At 35.8% G+C, this 24101-nt stretch overlaps 1 protein-coding gene across 1 annotated transcript in view; it reads left to right on the forward strand.

Moving 5' to 3' along the window:
- LOC148277647 (uncharacterized) overlaps window positions 1–24101 on the forward strand; it is a gene marked incomplete at its 5' end in the record, with an annotated part of 79324 nt that overhangs the window by 21768 nt on the left and 33455 nt on the right. Inside the window, 10 exons of the mRNA XM_088232601.1 lie at window positions 1235–1381; window positions 1774–1925; window positions 3268–3377; window positions 4869–5108; window positions 8541–8630; window positions 8788–8924; window positions 10879–11026; window positions 17792–17939; window positions 20010–20224; window positions 21348–21504. Coding sequence (XP_088088727.1) covers window positions 1235–1381; window positions 1774–1925; window positions 3268–3377; window positions 4869–5108; window positions 8541–8630; window positions 8788–8924; window positions 10879–11026; window positions 17792–17939; window positions 20010–20224; window positions 21348–21504 — 1544 coding nt within the window. The remainder of the gene's footprint in view (window positions 1–1234; window positions 1382–1773; window positions 1926–3267; window positions 3378–4868; window positions 5109–8540; window positions 8631–8787; window positions 8925–10878; window positions 11027–17791; window positions 17940–20009; window positions 20225–21347; window positions 21505–24101) is intronic.

Raw genomic sequence — 24101 nt, forward strand, 5'->3', positions numbered from 1 at the left:
ACCATTTAGTATGCCGAACATATATATGGAGTCAATATTAGTTCTACGTTTTTGTAGACTAGAAATATTTAACATTGACTCTATTTCAGCATAAGAATAATTATCTCTCTCTAGTCCGAGCATCCACGCTATTTTCGAAGCAAGCGATGTTGGACTGATTCAATGTGATTTATGCGATTGACATGGAATGGAGACCAGACCACGGAGGCATATTCTATTTTAACGCCTATATTCCCTCAATTCTTTAGTCTGTTGATGTTTGTGAAGTTAAAGAGCTGAAACTGATGAGATTCATCTAATTGAATTATTTCACCTACAAAAATTTGGACAAACCCAAAATATTGTTGATAAATCCACCTGGTCCATGAAGAAGTATAGAAATTGAGAACAAATTTTCAGGCGTTGCCTAGTATGTAGGTGAAATAATTCCATGAAATGAATCTCACCTGCATAAATAAGGGTTTCAGCTCTTTAACTTCACAAACATCAACAGATGAAAGAATTGAAGGGATATAGATGTTCAACCATGAGCAGAATGATGAATGTTACACAGTGTGTAAAGTGGCCACTTAAACCAGCCAATGACAGGTCGAAAACCTTGTAGATGCCTAGACTTCTACACTTCTTTCTTTCTTTCTTTGTTGATAAATCCAGTCCTTGTCTCCAAAATTTGGACTAACTCAAAAAGTTGTTATACAGGTACAATTGAAATAAGATACAACTAAAGAAAATCAAAACTAGGTCTACAAATCTAATAATAATTACTACCTCAAGACAAGATCTGGTCGATCTTAGTGACTTTAAATCTAGAAAGACTTGCACCAAAAAAGTCCAGATCTTGTCTCGGGTTTATAATGCGACACAATAGGGACGTTGGTGCATGCAAGCCATAGTTTGTGCTGTTGATCGAGGAACAGCACATTATTATTTCGCAACCGGCGGATCGGAACATTGAATGCCACCTGCTCCAGTAACGATGGCACATCAATTAAGCCATTCAGCAAATTAAACATAAATATGGAGTCAATGTTACTTCTACGTTTTTGTAGACTTGAGATTTTGGCATTCAATAGTGTTTTCCCTTTAACAGACTTTACAAATAAATAAATATATCAATTTTGATGGACTTCATAGTGGGCAAAATCCAGTACAGACGTGTGGATACACTAAAATATTGTTCTATTTTCAGGTCGTCCTATTGCATTGAGTAAAGATCTTTCTTCTTCCATTTCAGACGTCCGCCCAGCTCCAACGGAGTTCCCTTAGATAGTGAGAGTGATCGCGCCGGTTCGCCCATGTTGCAGAGCCCTAGCATTGCAGAGGATCCCCTTGTGCTGGCCACCAGAGACACTCCATCCAAAGTGGCCATTCCACCTTTGGAGTAAGTTTTGATAATTTATTGCTTAAGTGGCCACAATTCAAGGAAGTTCTGATAATCACCTGCCAAAGTTGTCTGATCTTGACTGTTTTTCTTCTATTAACCTTGATTGTCTCTAGTCTGACTGTTGACCCATTTTTTTCCAGACTGATTAGTGATCTTGACTGTTTTTCTTCTATTAACCTTGATTGTCTCTAGTCTGACTGTTGACCTATTTTTTTCCAGACTGATTAGTGATCTTGACTGTTTTTCTTCTATTTACCTTGATTGTTTCCAATCTAGCTGTTTACCTGTTTTTTCAAGACTGACTGTTGATTTTAATTGTTTTTATCTTAATCATTTCCACTCTGACTTTGCTGGTTTCTAGTCTGATTACTGACCTTGCTTGTTTCCAGTCTGGGCCGACTGCCTCCTTGGGCGCAGAAGACCATCGGTGGAGAAGCAGCTTCAGCCGGAGCGCTCAGTCCACCTCAGGCTGTGGTGAGAGGCAAATGGGCTATGAGAGCTGAGAAGAATGACTACCTTCCTGACTACTATATGGAACCAGGTATAATTAAAACCATTTTAAAACCAGAATCCTGGACAAGAGTTTTCCAGACAGTGGCTACTCTTAGGTAAAAATCCTGAAAATAGAAATCGAGTGGAGATAATTCCATCTCGTAGTGTATTAGTTGACGCGTTCGCCTACCATGCTTGAGGTACCAGGTTCGATTCCTTGTAAGGTCGACATGAAATATTGGTTTAAAAGATGGTTTCACACTGCAATATTTCTCTGTCTTTGGACCGGCACCTGAAGAGTAAGCCTGATTGCCTTATCAACAGATGATCGAGATATGCTGCATTCGTTGTACTTATACGGTGCTGTGAATTTATTCTATCCATAGGCTAGTGCCACACTCAGTGGAAATTCCGCCACTGATTTTCCGTTGTGGGAAACCCGCAACCGAACAAGCAGCCACATTACGTATTCCGCCGTGGGTTATCAGTGAACTACCGAGCCTTATACGGTCGACACGAGATGTCCTCCAAATGCGATGCGTCCCATTAGAAAACATGCGATGCAGCATTACCGATTAGACGCTGTCGGAAGATCCGCACACAAAAAACGGAACAGACGCCGAAGTCCAGCGGTCTGCCCAGATTCTATCGTGGAAGATCGGCGATGGAATTTCTGCTGAAAGTGGCGCTAGCCTATTTTTTGTAAATGGGGTCAGTGCAAACAAGATCTCACTGTGACTTCTGTGTAGATCTATTGTAATGGATCTTAGTAAATTAATTCTTGCCCGCCAAGCCTATGTGCTTGAAAAGTTGCCCTACTCAGTGGAGGGCGAGTGCTCTTGTTTGGTCAGTTCAATGCCTTTCAGGCATTGAGCACTGATAACGGAGGGAATTAGAGTTAAGTGGACTGTATGAAAATTGTTACTCACTTTTAAAGTTCTTCCGATTGTTTCTAATATGGAGCACTTCACTTTTGATGCAGCATGGAAACTGGTATTGCGTAGATGTCTATGAACTGTATAATTTAGCTATTCATATAACACTAAACTTCACTTTGTACGAATATGCTGACGCAGTATATGATAAAGATTTATCAGAAAGGCAACTTTTCACACGTGACTCGCTAACAGGACGGTAGAAGCACAAGAATTTGAAATAGGAAGGATTTGGGAAGGAACGGGATATCTACAGTCTTATATGAGTTAACAGTATAGAAAATGTAAAATCAGTACTTAACAGCTCTCATATCTATTGCTTAATCTCCTCCTCCAAGCCTAATCATCCTTGGGTTTAACCTGTGGGCCCGAGGATGCGTATTCTTTTGTGATGTAATAGCTGATTTAATAAATAAATAATCTGTCTCACAGATATCTTCTGTTTTTTTCTCCCAGAACGTCCCCTGGAGTCCGATGGTTCTAAAGACAGTTCTCTTGACAGCGGTACTGATACGAGGATTTACTCCGATTCCAAGCAAAGCATGCTAGATTTGAACAACAAGCAGGTAAGAACAAATACGCTACTTGTCGCTGTAATCATTCTCAGGTACAAAATTTGGAGTTTCTGATTTCGAGGTAAAAGATTGTAAATCTGTTTTTCTATAACTGATTACTGACGACTGTTTCCACTCGATGGCAGCACCGGATCTAACGGGATCTAGCACCTCGTCACGTACTGAAAAAGGACTGGAATAAACAAGTTTGTAAATTAATACGAGCATATTATTCTCCTGTCCCTTGTTCACAAGTGTCTGGTTCTGTGTGCCAACTGAAACTGTGGTTGGTCCGGCTCTGCTCGGTGGTTGCTCTTGGATAAATGCACAATAAATGACAAGTCCGCCTCGTAGTGTAGTTGCTTGCGCGTTCGCCTATCGTGCTTGAGGTCTTGGGTTCGATTCCCAGCGAGATTGATTTCAAACACATATTTGAAATGGTGATTTGAATGAGACAAGATTGAATTCTACTTTTCCGCTTTTTATTTATGAGTTCTGTGTTAAAAATCGTTTTCGTTCTCTGCACTGTTTTTTTTTTTACTGTAAATAATATCATTTGACTGTTTTTATCTCGGAGTAATAAGGCGTCATTAAGTTAGCTATAGTTTATATCAAAGCAATGGGCCGGGGTACTCAGATTGAGATTGCAAATGCAAACTGAAACCGTCTGTTACGCGTTTGTTGCTAAACCAAAAATTTGCTACGCTCGTGTTCTATGCAATAGAGCAAAATGTCGTCTCTACAGCTGTGTCGCCTTATCACTCTGAGGTTTTTATTCATCAACTGTGAACACTGTGCTAATTATACAAGGACAAGAATAATTAGACAAGGACTGAATTCAACTCCCCGGGGAGCTGTTTATATTAACATATTACAACAGAGATGAAGAACATTTAAGAGAAGGTTATATAGAAGCCTAGGCATCTACAGGGCGTATGATCTTAATGTTAATGGGAATGTTACACGGTGTGTAAAGTGGCCACTTAAACCAGCCATTAACAGGTCATAAGTCCTGTAGATGCCTAGACCTCTATATTACCTTCTCTTAAATGTTCCTTTATTTATTGTCAATTTGCTGCATACCTTTGCTGTAATTTCTTGTTTCATTTTTCCTTATTTTCTGCTAATTTTATTTCATGTACATATGTACTATATTTTCTATTCTAGTTCAGGTGTTTTGTTTCACTATAATTGTTTTTCAATATTATTTTATACTTTGTCAAAGGCATAAGCCGTCGAAATAAATAATCCTTGTAAATGCCTAGACTCTTAATATTCCCTTCTCAAAAATGTTTTCCCTCTCTGTTGCAACAAATTGTAATATTTCTTAACACGCTGTTCACGGTTTCTTGTTTTTATTTCGCGAGTATTTTGCTTATCTTTTGTTTTTGTTTCTCTTCTCATTTGACTCCACCTAACCTTGTCCAATGGTGGCGGTCTTCCCAATAACACGCTGTAATCAATAACACAACGCGTGGACGAACGCGTCCCGGCACAAACAAGGTGCAACTGAGATGCGGCGACCGAAAAAGGTCAGAGAGACCCAAGTCGTTGAATCTGTCGATGCTCAGCGACATGAAAAGGCCGTTCGAGCCGAGGCTGGCGTTGCGATCGCCGTACTCCCCGCTTCGCAAAACTCCGAAGCCCATGAGAAACTTCGCGTTTGTCGAAGAAGCCATCGACTATCCTTGGCTTCCGAGAGATATTGTCAAGATGGCGCCGGCGGAGAAGGATTTCAATGAGGTTTTTCGCACTGTTTTGCTGTTTTGTTTGCGTGTGTTTTGCTAGTAACGCATGTATTTTGCCTTGCTTTTTTACGCAATTCATCCTGCTTATTACGTTTGTTAAGTTATATGCATTTTTATTTGATTATTTTTTTGGAACAATAACAGATTACCAGTAAATCTTACATAGACGCACAAAATAAAAGATTTCCAGGTCGTTAACTGTCCACAGCATGCGAGTATCAAGATAGATAAAAAATTAAGAAAATCTCACGAGGATTAATAATAAGATACGACGGGCGTTCAATATATTCTCAGTATGGGTATTTATTTATTTATTTATTATATAGACGGCCTAAGCCAATTACAACAGTTACATGAAGAAACATAAATGCAAGAAACTGAACAAAAAGAACATAAAACTATTTAGCAAAGACAAACAAGGGCAAAACAATAATTGTATACAATATATTCATAAAAACGAGCTAAACCATGCCAATCCAACTTCATCCCACACTGTTTAGTCGCGAAGAGATTTACGAAAAGCCGGAAGATCTATCCCAAAGAATTCCAAGTCGTGTGATGAATTGACTAATCTACACATTCTGGACATTGGGGCATAAAAACCAAAGTTGCTCTTAGAAAATTTTATAAATAGCAGATTTTGAGTTCCGGTGACACGGTTGGGAACATGAAAAGAAATTGATTGCAACAGAGATGGGACATCACTTATAGAATTAATTATTTTGAAAATGCATATAAGGTCCATCTCAGTTCTACGTCTCTCCAATGAAGACAGATTAAGAGATTGCTCTATTTCAAAATAGGAATAATTACCCCTTTGTAATCCGAGCAACCATGCCACTTTTCTTAGAAAACGGTGTTGGACAGACTCGATATGGTCAATATGAGTCCTGTAGAATGGAGACCAAATAGGAGAAGCGTATTCTAGATGGGGTCGAACTAGTGAGCAATAAAGAGTTTTGGTGGTATTAATATTTTTGAAGTCCGCCGTCACTCTATTGATAAAACCGAGAAGTTTGAGAGATTTGTATGAAGACTTAAATATCACACTGTTACAATATGGGAAAATATGACCAGCGTGGTTTCCCGTCGCCTTCTCTGGTGGATTTTTCTGTCGGTGTTACCTTCCCTTAGCTGGTCGATTTTGGTTTGGAGGCGCCAAAAACTCGCCTTTCATGAAACATAACACAGCACAAACTATGGCTCGCATGCACCAATGTCCCTATTGTGTCGCATTGTAAACTCGAGACAAGATCTGGACTTTTTTGGTGTAAGTCTTCATAGATTTAAAAAATCACTAAGATAGACCGGATCTTGTCTTGAGATAGTATTTATTTATTTTTTTGTTCTAGCTTTAATTTTATTCAGTTGTATTTTATTTTATTAGTGCCTGTATTTATTATGAGAAATTGTATTTACCATCGTTAGAATGGACTGCATAAGTCCGTCAAATAAATAAATAATACAGAGAAATATTGAAACATTAAAAAAAAGACATTACTTATTTTTCATCAATTACATGTAAACACTAATTAAATACATAATTAAATAAAACGGGCAAAATAAATCATTAAAATTGAAAAAAAATATTATAACAAATTTTAAATTTTAAAAAAATTGACAAAGTTGTACAAATTAATAATAAAATAAACATGAATAAAATACGCATTTAAATCAAATTAACAATATAAATTATTAAAATTAAATTATTTTTAAGAACTCATCCATTAATATAACAAACAACAAACAAACAAACCATCACGCCATTTCCCCGTAAGGGTTTCATGCCGTTTCCATTTTTCCAGGACAAGTTTTTTACGACTTTTAGGAAATGGTCTGAAAATGAAAATATTTATTTCAAACAACAAACAACAAATAAACCATCACGCCGTTTCCCCGTAAGGGTAGGCAGAGAGGATAGAACGCCACAACACTCTATCTTTGCATACAGATCTCGCTTCCTCTACATTCATACATCTTCTCATGCACGCGCGCCGATTATTCCGACTTTTGACATGTCCATCTTTAAGTATTTGTTGGATTTGGTCATGCCATGTCTTTCTCGGTCTTCCTCTATTTCTGCATCCATCAACATTCGCATTGTAAATATTCTTAGCCGTTCTCTCGCTGTCCATTCGTTCTACATGTCCAAACCAGCGCAGAGCTCCTTTCTTGATTTTGTCGATAATGCTTGTCTCTTAATGCTTGTCTTAATATATAACTAATTAAAACAATCCGTAAAATACTAATCAACAAAATATGCATCGAAACAAACCAGAAATGTAACCGATTAAAATTAAATGTAAAAAATAAATATATATTAACAATATAAAAACGCATTTTGTATACATTTCTTAAACCTAAACAATCCAGTGTCAAAAATGTCAATATCTACGTTTTCAATGGTGTTGTATAATCTGCGCATTCTTGACACTGGATTGAAGGACACATTATTCTTAAATGAATCTATGTGGAATGCTTTTGGGTTCCTTAAAATATGACCATTATGAACACACATTTTTTACTACTCAAAGAGCTTGAACTTTCCAATTTACCATTAACAATCTTATATAAATACATCAAGTCATTTACCTTTTTTCTAGTTTCTAACGTTTCGAAGTGAAAGAAGTCTCTTTTCGTAACTATTTAGTGTGGAACTCAATTGACATTTCTGTGATAAAAGTCTAGGAATTTTTTTGTTGTATAGATTCAGCAATACATATATATTTACCATAATGTAGATTCCAAATGGTTGATCCATGTTCCATTTTACTTCTTACCAGAGAGTTTTACAATGTTATAGATTGGTGGTTTTTCAATGGTTTTTTCTATGGACGAATCCCAACATTTTTAACAATTTATTTTTCATGTCAGTTATGTGATTATCAAACACAAATTTTGAGTCTAAGGTAATTCCCAGATCACGTATTGTCTCCACATTTTTTAACAGAAGATCTTTATATATATTTCTTCTGTACCGATTTATGTGCGGTTTTCAGCGAAATGTAGATTTTTGCGCTGCGCGTGTTCATAGATAAAATTTTTGATGGAATCTTAAAAAAATATGTTAGAAGCATAAATCTTTTTTTCATTGACCTACCAGGGTTGCATTCGTCGAGAATGCATATACAAAAACAATGGAAGGATGTTGTTTTTTGTGTTTAAAAAATGTTTGTTTTTGAATGTTTACGAACAACATTAGCTTTTTAGGGATCACAATCAGATTCTTACCTTACATCCCTTATAATTTCTTCTCATTTATTTTTTAAATTTTTTTATTGGTAGCACTGAACTTCTTCATTCACAATTTATTATAATTTTTGCACGATAAATTATTTTTTTTCCATTTTCCCGCCATTTGCATGCTTGTCGCTCATTTGTTTTATTTTTCGTTTGTTTTTATTTCTGTTCCCTTTTTGAAATCCAGAATGTGTCCAATGTGTCCAAACTGTCCCGCCGACTGGACAGGGTGCGCCATCACACGGACGATTCGTCGCTCGGCAGTTTTAAATACGAGGTAAATTGATAATCCCACAGTGTGTTTAGTCTCACTGACGTTGTAATTTGTTGGCCTTAGAAAATAATTGTTTTTTTTTAAATGGCGCTATTTAAGAACATGAACCCGAGGAACGAAAGATAGAGGCTTTACTGTATTTATAATTATTGTGTTACAGGATCACGAGTCCACAGAACATGACGGCGACATTGAAGACATTTCAGACGGCGAAAGGACATCGTCTTCAGACCACAACACTCAAGCATCGGACAGAATAATCTACTATCCGGACAACAATGATGACAATACTCCGAGGTAAGTGATACTCAGATGGTTCCAGATACATTTTTTTTAAAATCTGATGTATTTCCTTAAGGGGACATCGCCCCCCCGTGAGAAAATTTATTTCGTCAAAATGGTTCCCGGCTACTAACGCATACAATTGCAATTTTTTAACACACACTGTTTCACGTTGCACCGAGGGTCGCATATATATTTATCTGGAAAATGAATCATTTCTAACTCAGAATGAAATTGGACCCCACCCCTCAAGCGATGCTACAACATTGCTTTAGCTTCCTGGGCCGTGATTATAAAGGCTATCTTCATCGGTACATACCGAGACAGTATACTTAACTTCTGTACTATCTCTATCTACCTCGGTATGTTCTACCGACTTGTGATCTCGACATATCCCGAAAAAATTTAGTCCGCGTTCTTTACTTAATTAAAATTAAAAATATTTCTCATTTTTATTTATATATATACATATAAGCTTCTGTGATAAAAAGTGGCCACTTCAAAGCGATTATAATAATCTCCAATAAATCCAAGTTCAAGCAAAAAATGCTCACATAATTTTTATATGACCTTTGACAATTACCAGGACGGTATGTTAAACGATCGTCTGTATTTATCTACTGAGCGATTACAAAGCTGGCTCCTTTAACGTCTCGATACGTACACTCAGAAGATAGTAAAAGATAGTAAAAATGAACTGAATTTGTTTTTTATAGTGGCAACATTTTTACGCCTAGATGCTTTTATATGTTAATAGGGCAGAATCTAGCCACATTATCTGTGCATCTAGGCGTTCGTTTTCAAAACTGACAGTTATGTCAGAATTTAATTCGACTTCATATTACGACGACAACTTAAATTATTTCTTTCTCATATTTTTAATGGGTTTTTAAAAAAAACGTGCCAACCTCAGAACGATTAAAAATTTCAATAAATCGAAATTAAAAGAAAAATTGCTTGGTGGAGTCAAATTTTTGTCGTATCGAGGGGTACTAGACCTGTCGGTACATGCGAATCCGAATCTGAGGATGCACAGGAGCTGGCATCCGACTGAGATGCCTGGAGGATCTTTGTGAACACCATATGCTCCAACTAGGTAGCGGACATGGCATGATGATGATGACTTTTAATAGGTCAACTGTCAAATAATTAGTAAAAAGTTAGTGCAAATAGCGCTTTTCCGCTATTTTGATAAAATGTATTTGATGTTCAAACGTGTATCTTGGAAAGTATTGATCCTACGAAAAAAAAAAGTATTACGTTTTTTAAGTAAATTTATTTTCTCAGACTTTCGTATATTTTTTTCTATAAAATCTTCAGGGATGTAATTATTCACAATAAACTGATTTTAAGCACCATTTTTTCAAAATCGCGGCATGAGCGGTGGTCGTTCAAGGTCACAAACTTAAGGTTTTACCAAGGACCCTATGTCCACCGATCCTATTAAGTTTCAAAACATAATAACCTTTTTTTATAAAAAAAAGTAAAAAAAGTACATATTGAATGACCTTGAACGTCCCATACTTCTAATAAATCTCGACAACCACCCGATGGATCTAAACCTGGTTTTCGCAGCCATGTGAAGTGTCCTAAAACAAAGCTACTCGTATTTGTAATATCTTTGAAAAATAAAAATTAGTACGTCAAATTCGTTTTTTACCGAAAATTACCGTAAAATACCGTAAATTACGGTAAATTACGGTAAATTACGGTATTTTACCGCGACTTTTGGTAAAATTACGTAATTTTACACCCATAGTTATGATCCCGTAAATTTGTATTGAGGTTTGATTGATTGATCTCATGCAGAGGGCAGTCATAGTAACTATTGCGTATCTTATAAGTTTCTATCTAGTCCCCATACAAGGAACACTGTCCACCTTCCTGCACGGAACAGCCCCCGTGTAATAAGAAATACCGATGTATTCATATTGTAATCCATGGGAAAACGAACTGATTTGTTTTCTAGTGAATATACGGTGAACGCGATGGATGTAGAAGAGCTTCGGCAGTCGCAGAGGAAGGCCAAGAAGCCCGTGCTTCCCATTCCCCTGGTCACCGTGTCGGCCACTTCTGTCTCCGGCTCCGGCCAGGACTCGGACGAAGATGACGATGAGGTAAGGCACACAGTCTACAGAGATTTTTTTTTTTTTTTTTTTTGTAGTTGCAAATTATTTGTACCTTGCTTTTGTTATGTGCAAGGTTTTATCGAATACATTTATCTTTAAATTATATTTCGTTGACTTCAACATTTTTTACCGTAGACTTACAATAATAAAAATAAAGCAGAATCATAATAAACAAATAATTCTAGAAATATTACATTAACAAATAATAAAAAAGAAAAAATCGTAAAAGTTGGACACAAAAAAAAACAAATGGAGCTAGATACCACCATTGAATAACTTAGCCTGCTTGATCGTCCCTGTAATGAATTGAACAGTCTCTCTTCGTGTATCATTACAGTTCAGGAGCTCAGCTAGGTTATTAGTCGCAGCAATCCGAGTGTTTATTTTGCATTCAAGCTCCTACCTCGGCCTATCAAACATTGGACAGTATACAAGAAGATGTTCCACAGTCTGCTTAGTGATGCCATCACATGGACAGCAACTATCGTCTCGCAGCCCAAAGCGATGCAGATATTCCCTCATGCATCCATGTCCCGAGAGAGCCTGAGTTAATTCATATGTAGGCGTTTCATGCTTCCAAAATGTTTTGGCCTCGTCTGTGCTTCTCAAAAGTTGCTTGATCCACTTATTGGCAGTTTTTTCTTCATAAATTTTCCTCCACTCATTTAATTTATCTTTTGAAAGGGACCACCTTACATGGCTTATTGGGACTTCATCAAAGTTCGGCCTCACTTTTTTGACTGTAGCAGCCTTGGCTAGCTCATCTGCTCTCTCATTTCCGATTTCTCCAACATGAGCTCTAACCCAGCAGAATCGAACATATATGCCTTGTATGCTGAGAGCATAGTGAAGTTTTTGAATGTTGCTTATAATGGCATTCGTGGAGTAAACAGATTTGAGCGCGAGCAGTCCAGACATACTATCGCTGTGAATTGTGATAATTGCGGGACTAGTTATTTTTCTTTGTATCCATAATATTGCACTTTCAATACCAATCAGCTCTGCCTGGAAGACTGAACACTCATTTCCAAGTTTTAGTTTTCGCTGGTCTATCTCCTTTTGTTCCTTGTATACAACAAAGGCCGCTCCAACATGCCCATTCAGTTTGCTGCCATCAGTGTAAATATGGATAAGACTAGTTTGAGTAAGTGATAGCGTATTTGTATTTTCCACTAGATTCACTTGTATATTAGCACACTTAGCGGGATGTGGTAGTGAGCAATATTCAACTCGGCGCTGACATACACGGTCATTTGGAAGTAATTCGCTTACTCCACTACGTTTCGTTTCATCCAAAGACACGATTTCAGCAATTTTGAGATCTATGGGCTCAAGATCTGCAATTATCAGAGCTGCATAAAAAGATATCGTTCTATATCCCTTGCATATTTGTATAGCAAATAGTCTTTGTAAGGATCTGAGTTTTGAAATGTTTTTTTTACGTTTTATCGCAGAACCCCATACGGCAGCTGCGTACGTTATTACAGGAACTATTATCATATTATATATACATCTTAAAATATTCGGATTCAAACCCCAAGTAGATCTTGTTGCTCTTGTCAACCGCTGAAATAAATTTGTAGATTTGCATATAAGGTATTTAATATGTTCATTCCATGACAATTTTCTATCGATCTCGACTCCCAAGAATCTGAAGTTTGAGACCGTTTGTAACACTTGTCCTTGCATGTAAAACTTAGGCGTTATACCACATTGTCTCGTACAGATCATGACATTTGTTTTTTGCGGTGCAAAGTTTAGTCGAGCTCGATGTCCCCATTCAACTAATTTATTAAGAGTGTCATTACCCGCATATTCCAATTTGTCAGTGTCATTGCCAGATATGAGAATAATAATGTCGTCGGCATATGCCTGTATGTGAACATCTGGATTTTCACTGTTGACTTTCAAGGCTTTGTTAACTACGGCGTTCCATAGCAGTGGTCCGAGAACGGAGCCTTGAACACAACCTATATTATTTTTCTTAGAGCATACACTATCAGATATACTCAATGTGATATTACGATCCCCAAGGTAACTAATAATTATATTATACAAGTTTTTAGGAATTTGAGCTTCTTTCAATTGTTTAATAATGTAGGGCCACCAAGCATGGTCAAAGGCTCCTTGGATATCCAAAGATATCACAACAGTTAATATTTTGTTTTTTGTATTGCTATTTATTCGTGTAATCACCTCCATTAGTGCATCCGTTGTACTTTTTTGTGGCATAAATCCAAATTGGTATGATGAAATGAATTCTCTTTGATGGAAGTGCCATAAGATTCTTTTGGAAATGATTTTTTCAAAGATTTTCCCAAAAATTGATAATAGCCCAATAGGGCGATATGATTTCGGTTCGCTTGGGTCTTTTCCAGGTTTTTGGATAACGATGATTTTTGCGATTTTCCATTTTCTCGGAAAATATCCCAAAATCAGGCATTTATTAACAATACTGTGATAAATGGATAAATCCGTGTTGATGGCTCGATGGCAGATATCTGCAGTAAAGAAATCTTCTCCTGGTGCCTTTTTAGCATTGAAAGATGACACAGAGTTCGTGACTTCTAATTCTACAGAGATTACAAGTCTTGATATTAATACCTCTCTAGTTGTTTCACATAACGAAGTCGTATTTTGCTATGACAGGCCTAAATGGGGTAATATCATATACTATGAATATGCGAAATGGATTTAGAAAAATGAATTGTATTTTTAAAATCAATATGGATATTGTTGAAAAATGTTTTCATTCATAATTTTTAAAATTAAATTGTTAAAAAAATTCCTTATTATATGATTATTTTTATTAACTGTAGAAAATAGATTAATAACCCCGGTGGAAAGTTGACAATGACAGGTTTTAAGCTCTTGGAATGCCGAGACTTCCATTTTATTTTCTCCGTATACAAATTTGTATCTAAATACCAATTTTCAAAAATATTTTATATACGAGGTCTGTTTAAAAAGTATTGCGAATTTTGTGTTTTTTCATTTTTTTAAATTATTTATTCGTGAATATATATTTTGTCCCCTTTAAAGTGATCTCCACCAGATATTATACACTCGTGTCAGCGTTTTTTTCCAATCCTAGAAGCACTTCAAAAAATCATTTTTTGTGATCTTGTTCAGCTCCTCCTTCGATGCCATCTTTATCTCCTCAATCGCAGCGTAGTGTCGTCTTTTCATGGGCCTTTTCAGTTTCGGGAACAAGAGAAAGTCACTGGGGGCCAGATCTAGGGAATACGGTGGCTGCGGCATTATTGGTGTGTTGTTTTTGGCCAAAAATTCGCCCACAAGCAACGATGTGTGAGCCGGGGCGTAATCATGGTGCAAAAGACAATTTTTGTTCTTCCACAAATCCGGGTGTTTCTGGCATATAACTTGCAGGTAGTATTCCCTATTGACCGTTCTACCCTGTGGCAAGAACTCATCACACCACATACACGACGGCCCTGCAATGAGGAATTTCTGCCCAACCCGGAATTAAATTTTAAAAATGTTTTCGTGAATAGTATTCATTTTAAAATCGTAAATAATGACGCCACTCCTTATATCTACGTGTAGTATTTCCGGTTTCCGCTTTAAAGCCCCCGCACCTTGTAAGGAACGTTTTGACCATAGAAAAAAAAGAGTATAATTTGTGATTGGTGATTTGGCGGCGAATAATTCGATTACGATCTACGATCTACCTGAAATCCGGCAAATAATATTTTGTTGACATTTCAACCAGAGATTATGTCAACTTTCTAGGTTTTTCTAAATCGAAACGTTCGTAAAAACAACTATAGCATAGAAATGAGGAAATTACGATCAACTAAATGAAGTAATCAAAGCAATATTCCATAGATTCTTGTCAGGTCAGTGAAAGTAAGAACGCCAACCGTTTCATGACGTCACTACTGAAAAGTGACACACTGATTACAGTCATTTGGCGCGGTATTTGATAAATGTAACTTTAAAAAATCATATCTTTGTAAATAACGCACAAAAAAAAATATATATAAATATATATTTTTGCTTAGTTAAATAGTACGCTAATAGAAAATAAATAAATTAGAAAACAGTGGAATTCCTCATTGAAGAAAACTGTAAGCAAAACCTTCACATTCGACCAAACTTTGCGCGCTTTTTTCGGTCTTGGCTCGTGCGGCAGCTTCCATTAGGATGATTGAGCTTTGGTTTCCACGTCTTAACCATAAAGCCATGATTTGCCACCGGTTATGACCCTCTGGAGCAAATTTGGGTCGTCGCTGACAGAGTCCAATAGCTCCTGAGCAATGTTTTTGCAATGGTTTTTTGGTCGAAATTGAGCAATTTTTGTACAAATTTGGCGGCGACCCGTCTCATGTCCAAATCATTGGTAAAAATCGAATGGCACGAGCCAATCGATATGTTTAGGTCCTCAGCAATTTCTCTAACAGAGATTCGATGATTGGCCAATACTATTTTCTTCACTTCATCAATGTTTTTGTCTGTTTTTGACGTGCTCGGGCGTCCGGCCTGCTCTTCGTCGTTCACACCTTCTCGGTCCTTTGAGAACATTTCGTACCACCGATAAACGTTGCTTCGGTCCAAGGTAGCTTCACCATATGCCACAGTCAACATTCGAAATGCGTCCGCGCACTTAATTTCGTTTATCACACAAAATTTGATACAGACTCTTTGATCCATTTTTTGGAATAGGCAAAATCGAAGACGAGCCAAAACACGTACAAGCAAAGCAGCTGTCAAAAATTAACTGAACACTCAAAATGGCCAAACTTGTCGGCGTAAGTTCGACACAAAAAAAAACACAAAAAAATCGAAAATCGATTATGCGTACCCCGCGGAAATTCAAAATTTGCGACACTTTTTGAACAGACCTCGTACATATATGAGTTTTTTAATGTATTGTTTTTTTATGTTTTGATTTTATTTTCTTTGTTCATACTGAAGATGTGGATTTACCCGCGAGTTCATATTATGGTATTTAATTTTTTATTTTTTGTGTTCCAAACCTTCACCATTGATTTAGAAAATTTTCATTTGCTTTTAATCACTTATTTGTCATCACCGTTCCCCTATTCGCATACAATGGAGCATAGGGCACTGCATTAAAAATACCAATAGTTGCGTATTTCATCATGGGAATGAAGAATTCAACAAAAAAACAGTAAATAACGTATTCTCCTTCATTATTTTACAACAAATTAGTTAATAATGTATTACCCTTCATTATTTTACAACAAATCAGCCAATAATGTATTCTCCTTCATTATTTTACAACAAATCAGTCAATAATGTATTCTCCTTCATTATTTTACAACAAATTAGTTAATAATGTATTACCCTTCATTATTTTACAACAAATCAGCCAATAATGTATTCTCCTTCATTATTTTACAACAAATCAGTCAATAATGTATTCTCCTTCATTATTTTACAACAAATCAGTCAATAATGTATTCTCCTTCATTATTTTATAACAAATTAGTTAATAATGTATTCTCCTTCATTATTTTACAACAAATCAGTCAATAATGTATTCTCCTTCATTATTTTACAACAAATCAGTCAATAATGTATTCTCCTTCATTATTTTACAACAAATCAGTAAGTAATGTATTCTCCTTCATTATTTTACAACAAATCAGTCAATAATGTATTCTCCTTCATTATTTTACAACAAATCAGTAAGTAATGTATTCTCCTTCATTATTTTACAACAAATCAGTCAATAATGTATTCTCCTTCATTATTTTACAACAAATCAGTAAGTAATGTATTCTCCTTCATTATTTTACAACAAATCAGTCAATAATGTATTCTCCTTCATTATTTTACAACAAATCAGTAAGTAATGTATTCTCCTTCATTATTTTACAACAAATCAGTCAATAATGTATTCTCCTTCATTATTTTACAACAAATCAGTAAGTAATGTATTCTCCTTCATTATTTTACAACAAATCAGTCAATAATGTATTCTTCTTCATTCTTTTACAACAATAATGTATTCTCCTTGTTTGTTTCCTCCTTTATTAATTACATTAATTTACACAAGTAAAATAGTATGTGTAACGTAAAAGCAAACACAATGTCTTGTAGAGCAGAAAGTATTCTTTCAAGATTTTATTTTTGGTGCTTATTTTTGGAACAAAAGGGCACAAATTGTGTTAACTTCTACCAAAAATGGACACTATTCCTATTCATATTTTTTAATGGGGGTCGGTGCTATATACGCTCCTGACATCACTGTGACCTATGGGGATTTATTGTGACGGACCCCCAAAAATTAATTCTCGCCCTCCAAGAACAGGTCTTTAAAGCGCCTGACCACTGTGGGGAAGGCGAGAGTTCTCATTTTGCTAGATCTCCCCCTCCAAGCCTCTTGGCTTTTTAAAGCATCGGGCTATTAGGTAGGGGGCGAGTTCTCTAATACCCTCGGGTTAGCCGGAACTTTCACTAACTAACGTTTTTCATTAATCTTGTTTTGTATTAAAACTTATAGTATTAGAAATCAAACACTGATTTGAGTCTACGGAACACCTTATTTTAGTTTTACAAATATAAATTGTTTCGCCTTGTTAGGGCATTTTCAAACGAATGTAATTGTAATTGCAATTATTGTTTTTAAATTTTTTATATTCGTAAAAATAAAATAAAGCGTTCAGTAGACTCAAATCAGTGTTTGATTTCTAAAACTATAAGTTTAAATATGGAGTTCTACAAAACAAACACCAAATCAATCAATTGTTTTGTATTGTTAAGGTGTCCACTCCCAGCGGCGACAACAACGATAGGAACCCACTGTCTGGGAGCTGTGAGTCTCTAGAAAGGATCGCCCAGAGGACCAGCTTCCTCAAGTCTGCCTTCGAGAGCCTGAGCGGAGCGGAGATGGAGTCAAATAGTGCTGGAGGTAATATTTTACGTAGTACAATGAAACAAACGTACAATGTTTTACAAAATAAAAGAATTCCGAAAAAAATACCCGTGTACGATATCCGAAATTAAAGTCCATTTGACAGATTAAAAACAATAAGTACTATACACTTGTGGAGCGGTTGATTCAATATTGGTTTGGGCGGATGAGACAGTCCATTTTACTACTACCTAGCCCCACTATCCATTTTTTATAGCCTTTTTAAACATTTTATCGTTACTAATTGTTTTAATAGATAGTGGAAGATGGTTATAGATTTTAATTGAATAATACTCAAAATCCCTTTGTTCGAAAGTGGTATTAGTTTGTATTTGTTTAAGTTGTTTTTAAGTTGAGGATTTAGTGACAATATACTATAGTCCTTAAAATAAAGATTGATTAGAATGACAGCTGTCAAACTAATTTCATTAGTGATGGAAAATTACTGATCACTAATCAAATCGATTTTATCAGTTATTTTATGGATTCATGAAACTCTGTTTCCGAAAATTGATATAAAAAACGAAAAAACAAGCCTATTATAGTGTGTTTAACATAATTGTTCACCAAAAAATGAGACATTTATACTTTTTTCATGAACAACATCAAACAAAGAATTTTTTTATTCGATCAATTTGTCCCATCTCTAACATTTTTGCAAAATGATGTAACCTTGTAAGAACGTCGTTAATAATTAGGTTGATTTTAGTTTTTTTTTTAGTTTTAAAGCTGATTTTATGTATTAATGTTGATTTATGTTTCAAGCATTGTAATAAAAAAATAAATTAACACGCCAGATACAAATGACGTTACTACAAAGTTATGTCGTCACTTTTTCTGACAACTGTCATTCTAATCATGTTACATTTTAAGGACTATAAGTGCCATTTGACATTGAGATCGCAGCGCGACCTACCGCGTCCGATTGTGTCGTGAAAGCGTGCAAAAACTGTCCGGATTAAAGGAAAAAGAATTTTCATTAATAATTAGGTACCTAGGTACTTGTTTATGTTTGAATTCCAAAACATCAAATAAATATTTTTCAAATATGGAATTCTTTTAGCAAATGTCAAACTCAGCTCTTCTCACCAACAAGGGTGCACTCATGAAATAATACGATTTTTTTTAATGTATTGAATGTCAGATAATATTATTTTAGTACTAACAAAAATCCAGTAAAAAGAAATAAATGAGTAGAAATTATAAGGAGTTTAAGGAAAGAATCTGATTGGGATCCACAAAAATCTAATGGTGTTTGCAAACATTCAAAGACAAACTTTATTTATGTACAAAACACAATATCCTTCCATTTTTTTGTATGTGCGTTCTCCTCGAATGCAGCCCTGGTAGACCGATGAATAAAACATTCATGCTCCTAACTTATTTTTTTACTTATTAGATTGAAGATTTTAATATCTACGAACACGCGCAGCGCAAATATTTACATTTCTCTAAAAACTGCACGTAAATTGGTTAAGCCGTTTACGAGGAGTACGGTGACATCACACGTACCGACGAATTATATACAGGGGTTCTTTAAACCCTGTCACATCCAAATCCACGATGATCAGTATGGGCAAGAAGACATATTGGCATATTAAAAAAAATATTTATAATGAATAAAATTTGTAAAAATAAAATATTAAAAAGAACGAATGGTTGCTTACTTCTGCAGGGGAGAAGCGAGGGGGGCGTGGTCGCGCGGTTAACGGTGTGTGAGACTCCCTTCTCCTCGTTTCTCCCCTGCAGAAGTTAGCAACCATTTTTTTTTTAAATATTTTATTTAAAAAAAATTTGTTTGTTCTAAAAATTTATTTTAATTTGCCAATATGTCTTCTTGCTCATACTGATCATCGTGGTCTCGGATGTGACAGGGTTTAAAGAACACCTTGTATATAAAAATAAAGTTTGCGAAAAAAATTGAAAATAAAGTTAATCTGATTATTCTATTCTTCCAAAGGACACATTGGTTCGGAGAGCCTATCAAATGAGGCCCGAAAGGTTGAATCAACACTTTGTTATTTATACTGACAATATGCATTAATCCTGTAATGATTATCTTTCCAGGCAATACGTCCATAAGTTCTCAGCACCACAAGTCCGCCCCCCCCTTGTCCCTGCCCTCGCCGGCGAAGCCCCCCGGGCCCGGGGCGCCCGCCGTGCCGCCCCGGAACGCGGCCCTCATCAGCGCGGCCAAGCAGGCCCTCCACGACCCCGGCGCCCTCAACCGGAGGCAGGAGCTGACGAGGAGGATCGAGGAGACGAAGAAGCAGCTCGAGAGTGTAAGGGATCGATCAGATAATACTTTCGTGGTTTTGGTTCGATGACGAATGAGAAGCGGGATGAGGGTGAAATAAAGGAAACTGAGAAAGCAAGACAGACTTTTGTTAATAATGCGCCAAGCTATAGAGGAGCCCAAACGTAGGAAAACCATTCTATGACTATTGAGTATTAAGTTAGCTACAGTTTGCAGCAAAACAATAAGTCGTACTCAGGTCGAGAATTGCCAAATGGATATCAATTTGCATTGTAAATACGGTTAAATATGTTCCTGTGTATTTATTATTGCAGGGTTATTCCATTTTATTTTTCTATAATTCGCCTACATTTATTTTATAAAATTGAAAATACATGTGTGTAATTATTTTTTTATTTATTTATTAATTTTATTCACAATATACTTATGTTACATTTATTGAGTCAAAGTCCCGTGTTGAGTTTGTTTGTTTGTCCGTCACATCTCCGAAACGGCGAGTCGTAGCGCCCTGGAATTTGGCCCTGTTAGTTTAGATGCGATTTCAAGGTTAACGTAGCTATTTTCGAGTAAAATTTGAATAGAACTCTACTCGATAAAGACTCAAACATTATATGGATGCCTAGTGCAGCCCCAACATATTGCCCGTAATCAACTGTCATTATCAACAGTAAACATACTTTAATTCACAAATTTATCCCCTAAATTGAGAAAAAATAGTATCTGAAGTAAATATGTTGATATAAGGAAAGTTTTTAAGCAACATAATACACGTGTTGGGACAATAAATGCCAAAAGTCAATGTAAATCATGGGAAAATATTCAGAATCAATTACCTGTGAAAACTGATTCCTTTAACAGCTTTGACGCTCCTACTGCTGCAACCAAACATACTGCAATTTACCATGTCAATTTTTATTTATTATAACGTTAATATCCAAGTTATTTATAAACAAAGCCAAGCACAGCGACAAAAGCATCCGATAGAACCGTTATGCTTTTGTTGTCAAACAAAACAAAATGGCCGCCAATTTGTTGCTAACCAACATCGCTTCCGTTCTATGAAACATAGTGATAGGGCTTCTCTTTAGGTTGACGCATTATTACTCTGAGTTCTAGACGGTGTGATGTCATACGATTTCTCTTTCCAGGTTGGGTACCGATCGAAGCTGAAGGCCAGCCAGTCGACTATGGACCTCAGCTATAGGAATGGCGAACGAGATAATGATTCTAGGCCTCCGTCATCGCGCCAGAGACCGCTGTCGCAAAATATTACGCAGGGCGGGAACGCAAGAAGCTACGCCTCAGGTGAATATCGATCGAACCTGCTCATATTTTCTGTACGCAAAATGGCCGACAGAGATTGGTAACTCCATCAAATAAATGCATTGGTAATGGAACAAAGTAATGGAATTACGACTTTTTGACATATGATAATTTTCTTTTTTCCTTGACTGTATTTTATAGACCCTTACTACTTTAAAAATGTTTTTAAAAAAACTGATATTTCCCTATTTATTTAAAGACGAAATTATAATATTCTGTTTATTTTTTGTCAAACCTCGTAAATTAATAAAGTCATCTAATAAAAATAATAAATACTTTGGTACGAATTACCTATTATTTCATTTGTTGATGGAGTTATTATTCTTTTAATATGGTTTTTATGTGTTGTTTTTTAAAAAAATATTATTGTCAATGGTTTTGGGATATTTGAAATTATAAAAAAAAAAAAAAACCGAAAAAATCTCTACTCTACCAATTGAGTGCACTTAGTTACAATTCGTTATTAATTGCAGTAAAACCTCGTTTTTACGTTCCTCGATTTTACGTTTTCCGCTTTTTACACCGAAATATTTAGGTCCAATTTTTTCCATACATCCTCATTCAAATATTCCCCCCATTAACATTTTTTACGTTTTTCATAACCCCGGTTTTACGTCGAAATTTTTCATAACTCATTCGATCTGTCAAAAGACGAGCCGCGCGCCGCCGCGTGAATGGAGAATAAAATCGAGGTAAATAAAAAAATGCGTAAATTATTGTCGCAAACTAAATTCTAAGTAGGTGCAGTGTAATTGACCATTTTGTTAAAGTGTCTAATTTTGAAATTTTACTAAATTGTGACGTGCAGTTGATGCATGTTTAGGAAGAACAATGTTTTTACATCAATAAATTACGATGCAGAAAGTTAACATAACGTGAAAAGGAGATAATTTAAATAGTTATCATAAAGGTGTGAAACAGTTTTGCCGCGATGTAAATGACAGTTGAAGTTTTGTGGTGCCATACTAAAAAAAGTGATACCATATAAATAAAATTTTCCAATGTTCAGGGAAAAAATCGTTGTATGCATTTTATGCAAATTCAAATGTTTATTTATTGTTTTTAAGGTTTAGTACCAAGATAAAATTATTTATTCATGTATTTTTTTTAATTAAAAAAAAATAACACACTGTAGTATTGTTTGAAGAAATCATTGGTAAATATGAATAATCTCCAATTATGACAGATCTTACAATTTTTCTGCAGTATATTTAGTATAGTCTTGTACAATAATGATATTTTAATGAAATTTAATTTTTTTCATACAATTTTCATTTCCTCACTTTAAAGTTTTCCCCAGTTTTACACTTTTTTTGTTACCTTGAAAAACTTAAAATAGGGGTTTTACTGTATTATGAAATTATAAATTATCAATCTACTCATTACAGCAACATCTGCGGCCACAAAAAAAATGATACGAAAGTTAGGTAATTTAAAAAACCTACGAACTCTTTCAGTCTGCGTCTGGGCGGGTGAAGAAAACAGTTTTGTGTGTGTAGTGTAAGCAATGCCTCGTAGTGTAGTGGTTGGCGCGTTCGCCTACCGTGCTTGCGGTCCCGGGTTCGATTCCTAGAAATTTCGACCGGGACCGTTTCGATCGAGATACATTATATCGAGGTAAATCAACACCGTTAAATATTGCACTGAGGCTTATCAATAGAAAGCCGGGTAAATTTTTTTACTACCCTGGCAATACAAAAAAAAAATGTCCACCTTGTTTTATCTAACATTCTGACAGACGGTAAAATTATCGAATTCTTAAATAATATGCTACTACTGCTACTAACATCACGCCATTTCCCCTAAGGGGTAGGCAGAGATAATGGCCCGCCACACACGTCTATCCTGGCATACATTCCTAGCTCCTTCCACATTCATACATCTTGTCATACATGCCCTTCGGTTCTGTCCGCTTTTGACACGACCAGACTTAAGACTTTGGTATATCTGATCATGCCACGTCTTTCTCGGCCGTCCTCGTCTCACGTTACTTTTATTTGTGAATTTGCTACTTACACGTGATATGTGATCCCACCGTGCTCATTTTCAATTTCAGCAGTATTTTGACACTTACAAACGACTCAACACGGCATAATTGAATTTAAATCGACAGTTGCGTACTAAGCGACGTCTACATAGTAACTAATAGCAAAAACGTAGAACTACTCATTTATGAGTTGTTTAGTCGGCTTCTGTTTGATGCGCGTACGCGGTTTCTGGATCTTTATTTATTTTTAGATCTTTCTTATTTTAACTCTATGGTGAATTCTATTCGTCGATTTTGCCGGGTATCAAAAAGATATCGTTTTGAGTATTGGTAATCTTTTCTTTGTGGTCGCAGATAATTTTGTTACATTCCACTTCTATATGCACAGCTACGCACCGCTTTATGCTAAAGTTACTGTAGGTGGGTGATTTTAAAACAATAACTACCGATGAATCATATTGTTTTCAAGAAAATTTGCTATACCGAGTATAATTCTGGTCAATAACTAAGTTCTATAAAATAGTCTTGTAAAACAGGAATTTATTGATATTAAATTTGCACATTCCATTAAGGCTGTTGTCTGGCAAAACGC

Source organism: Micrasema longulum, unplaced genomic scaffold (assembly GCF_059751315.1).
Source record: "Micrasema longulum isolate JH-2025_06_02 unplaced genomic scaffold, ASM5975131v1 h1tg000999l, whole genome shotgun sequence".
Classification (NCBI taxonomy): domain Eukaryota; kingdom Metazoa; phylum Arthropoda; class Insecta; order Trichoptera; family Brachycentridae; genus Micrasema; species Micrasema longulum.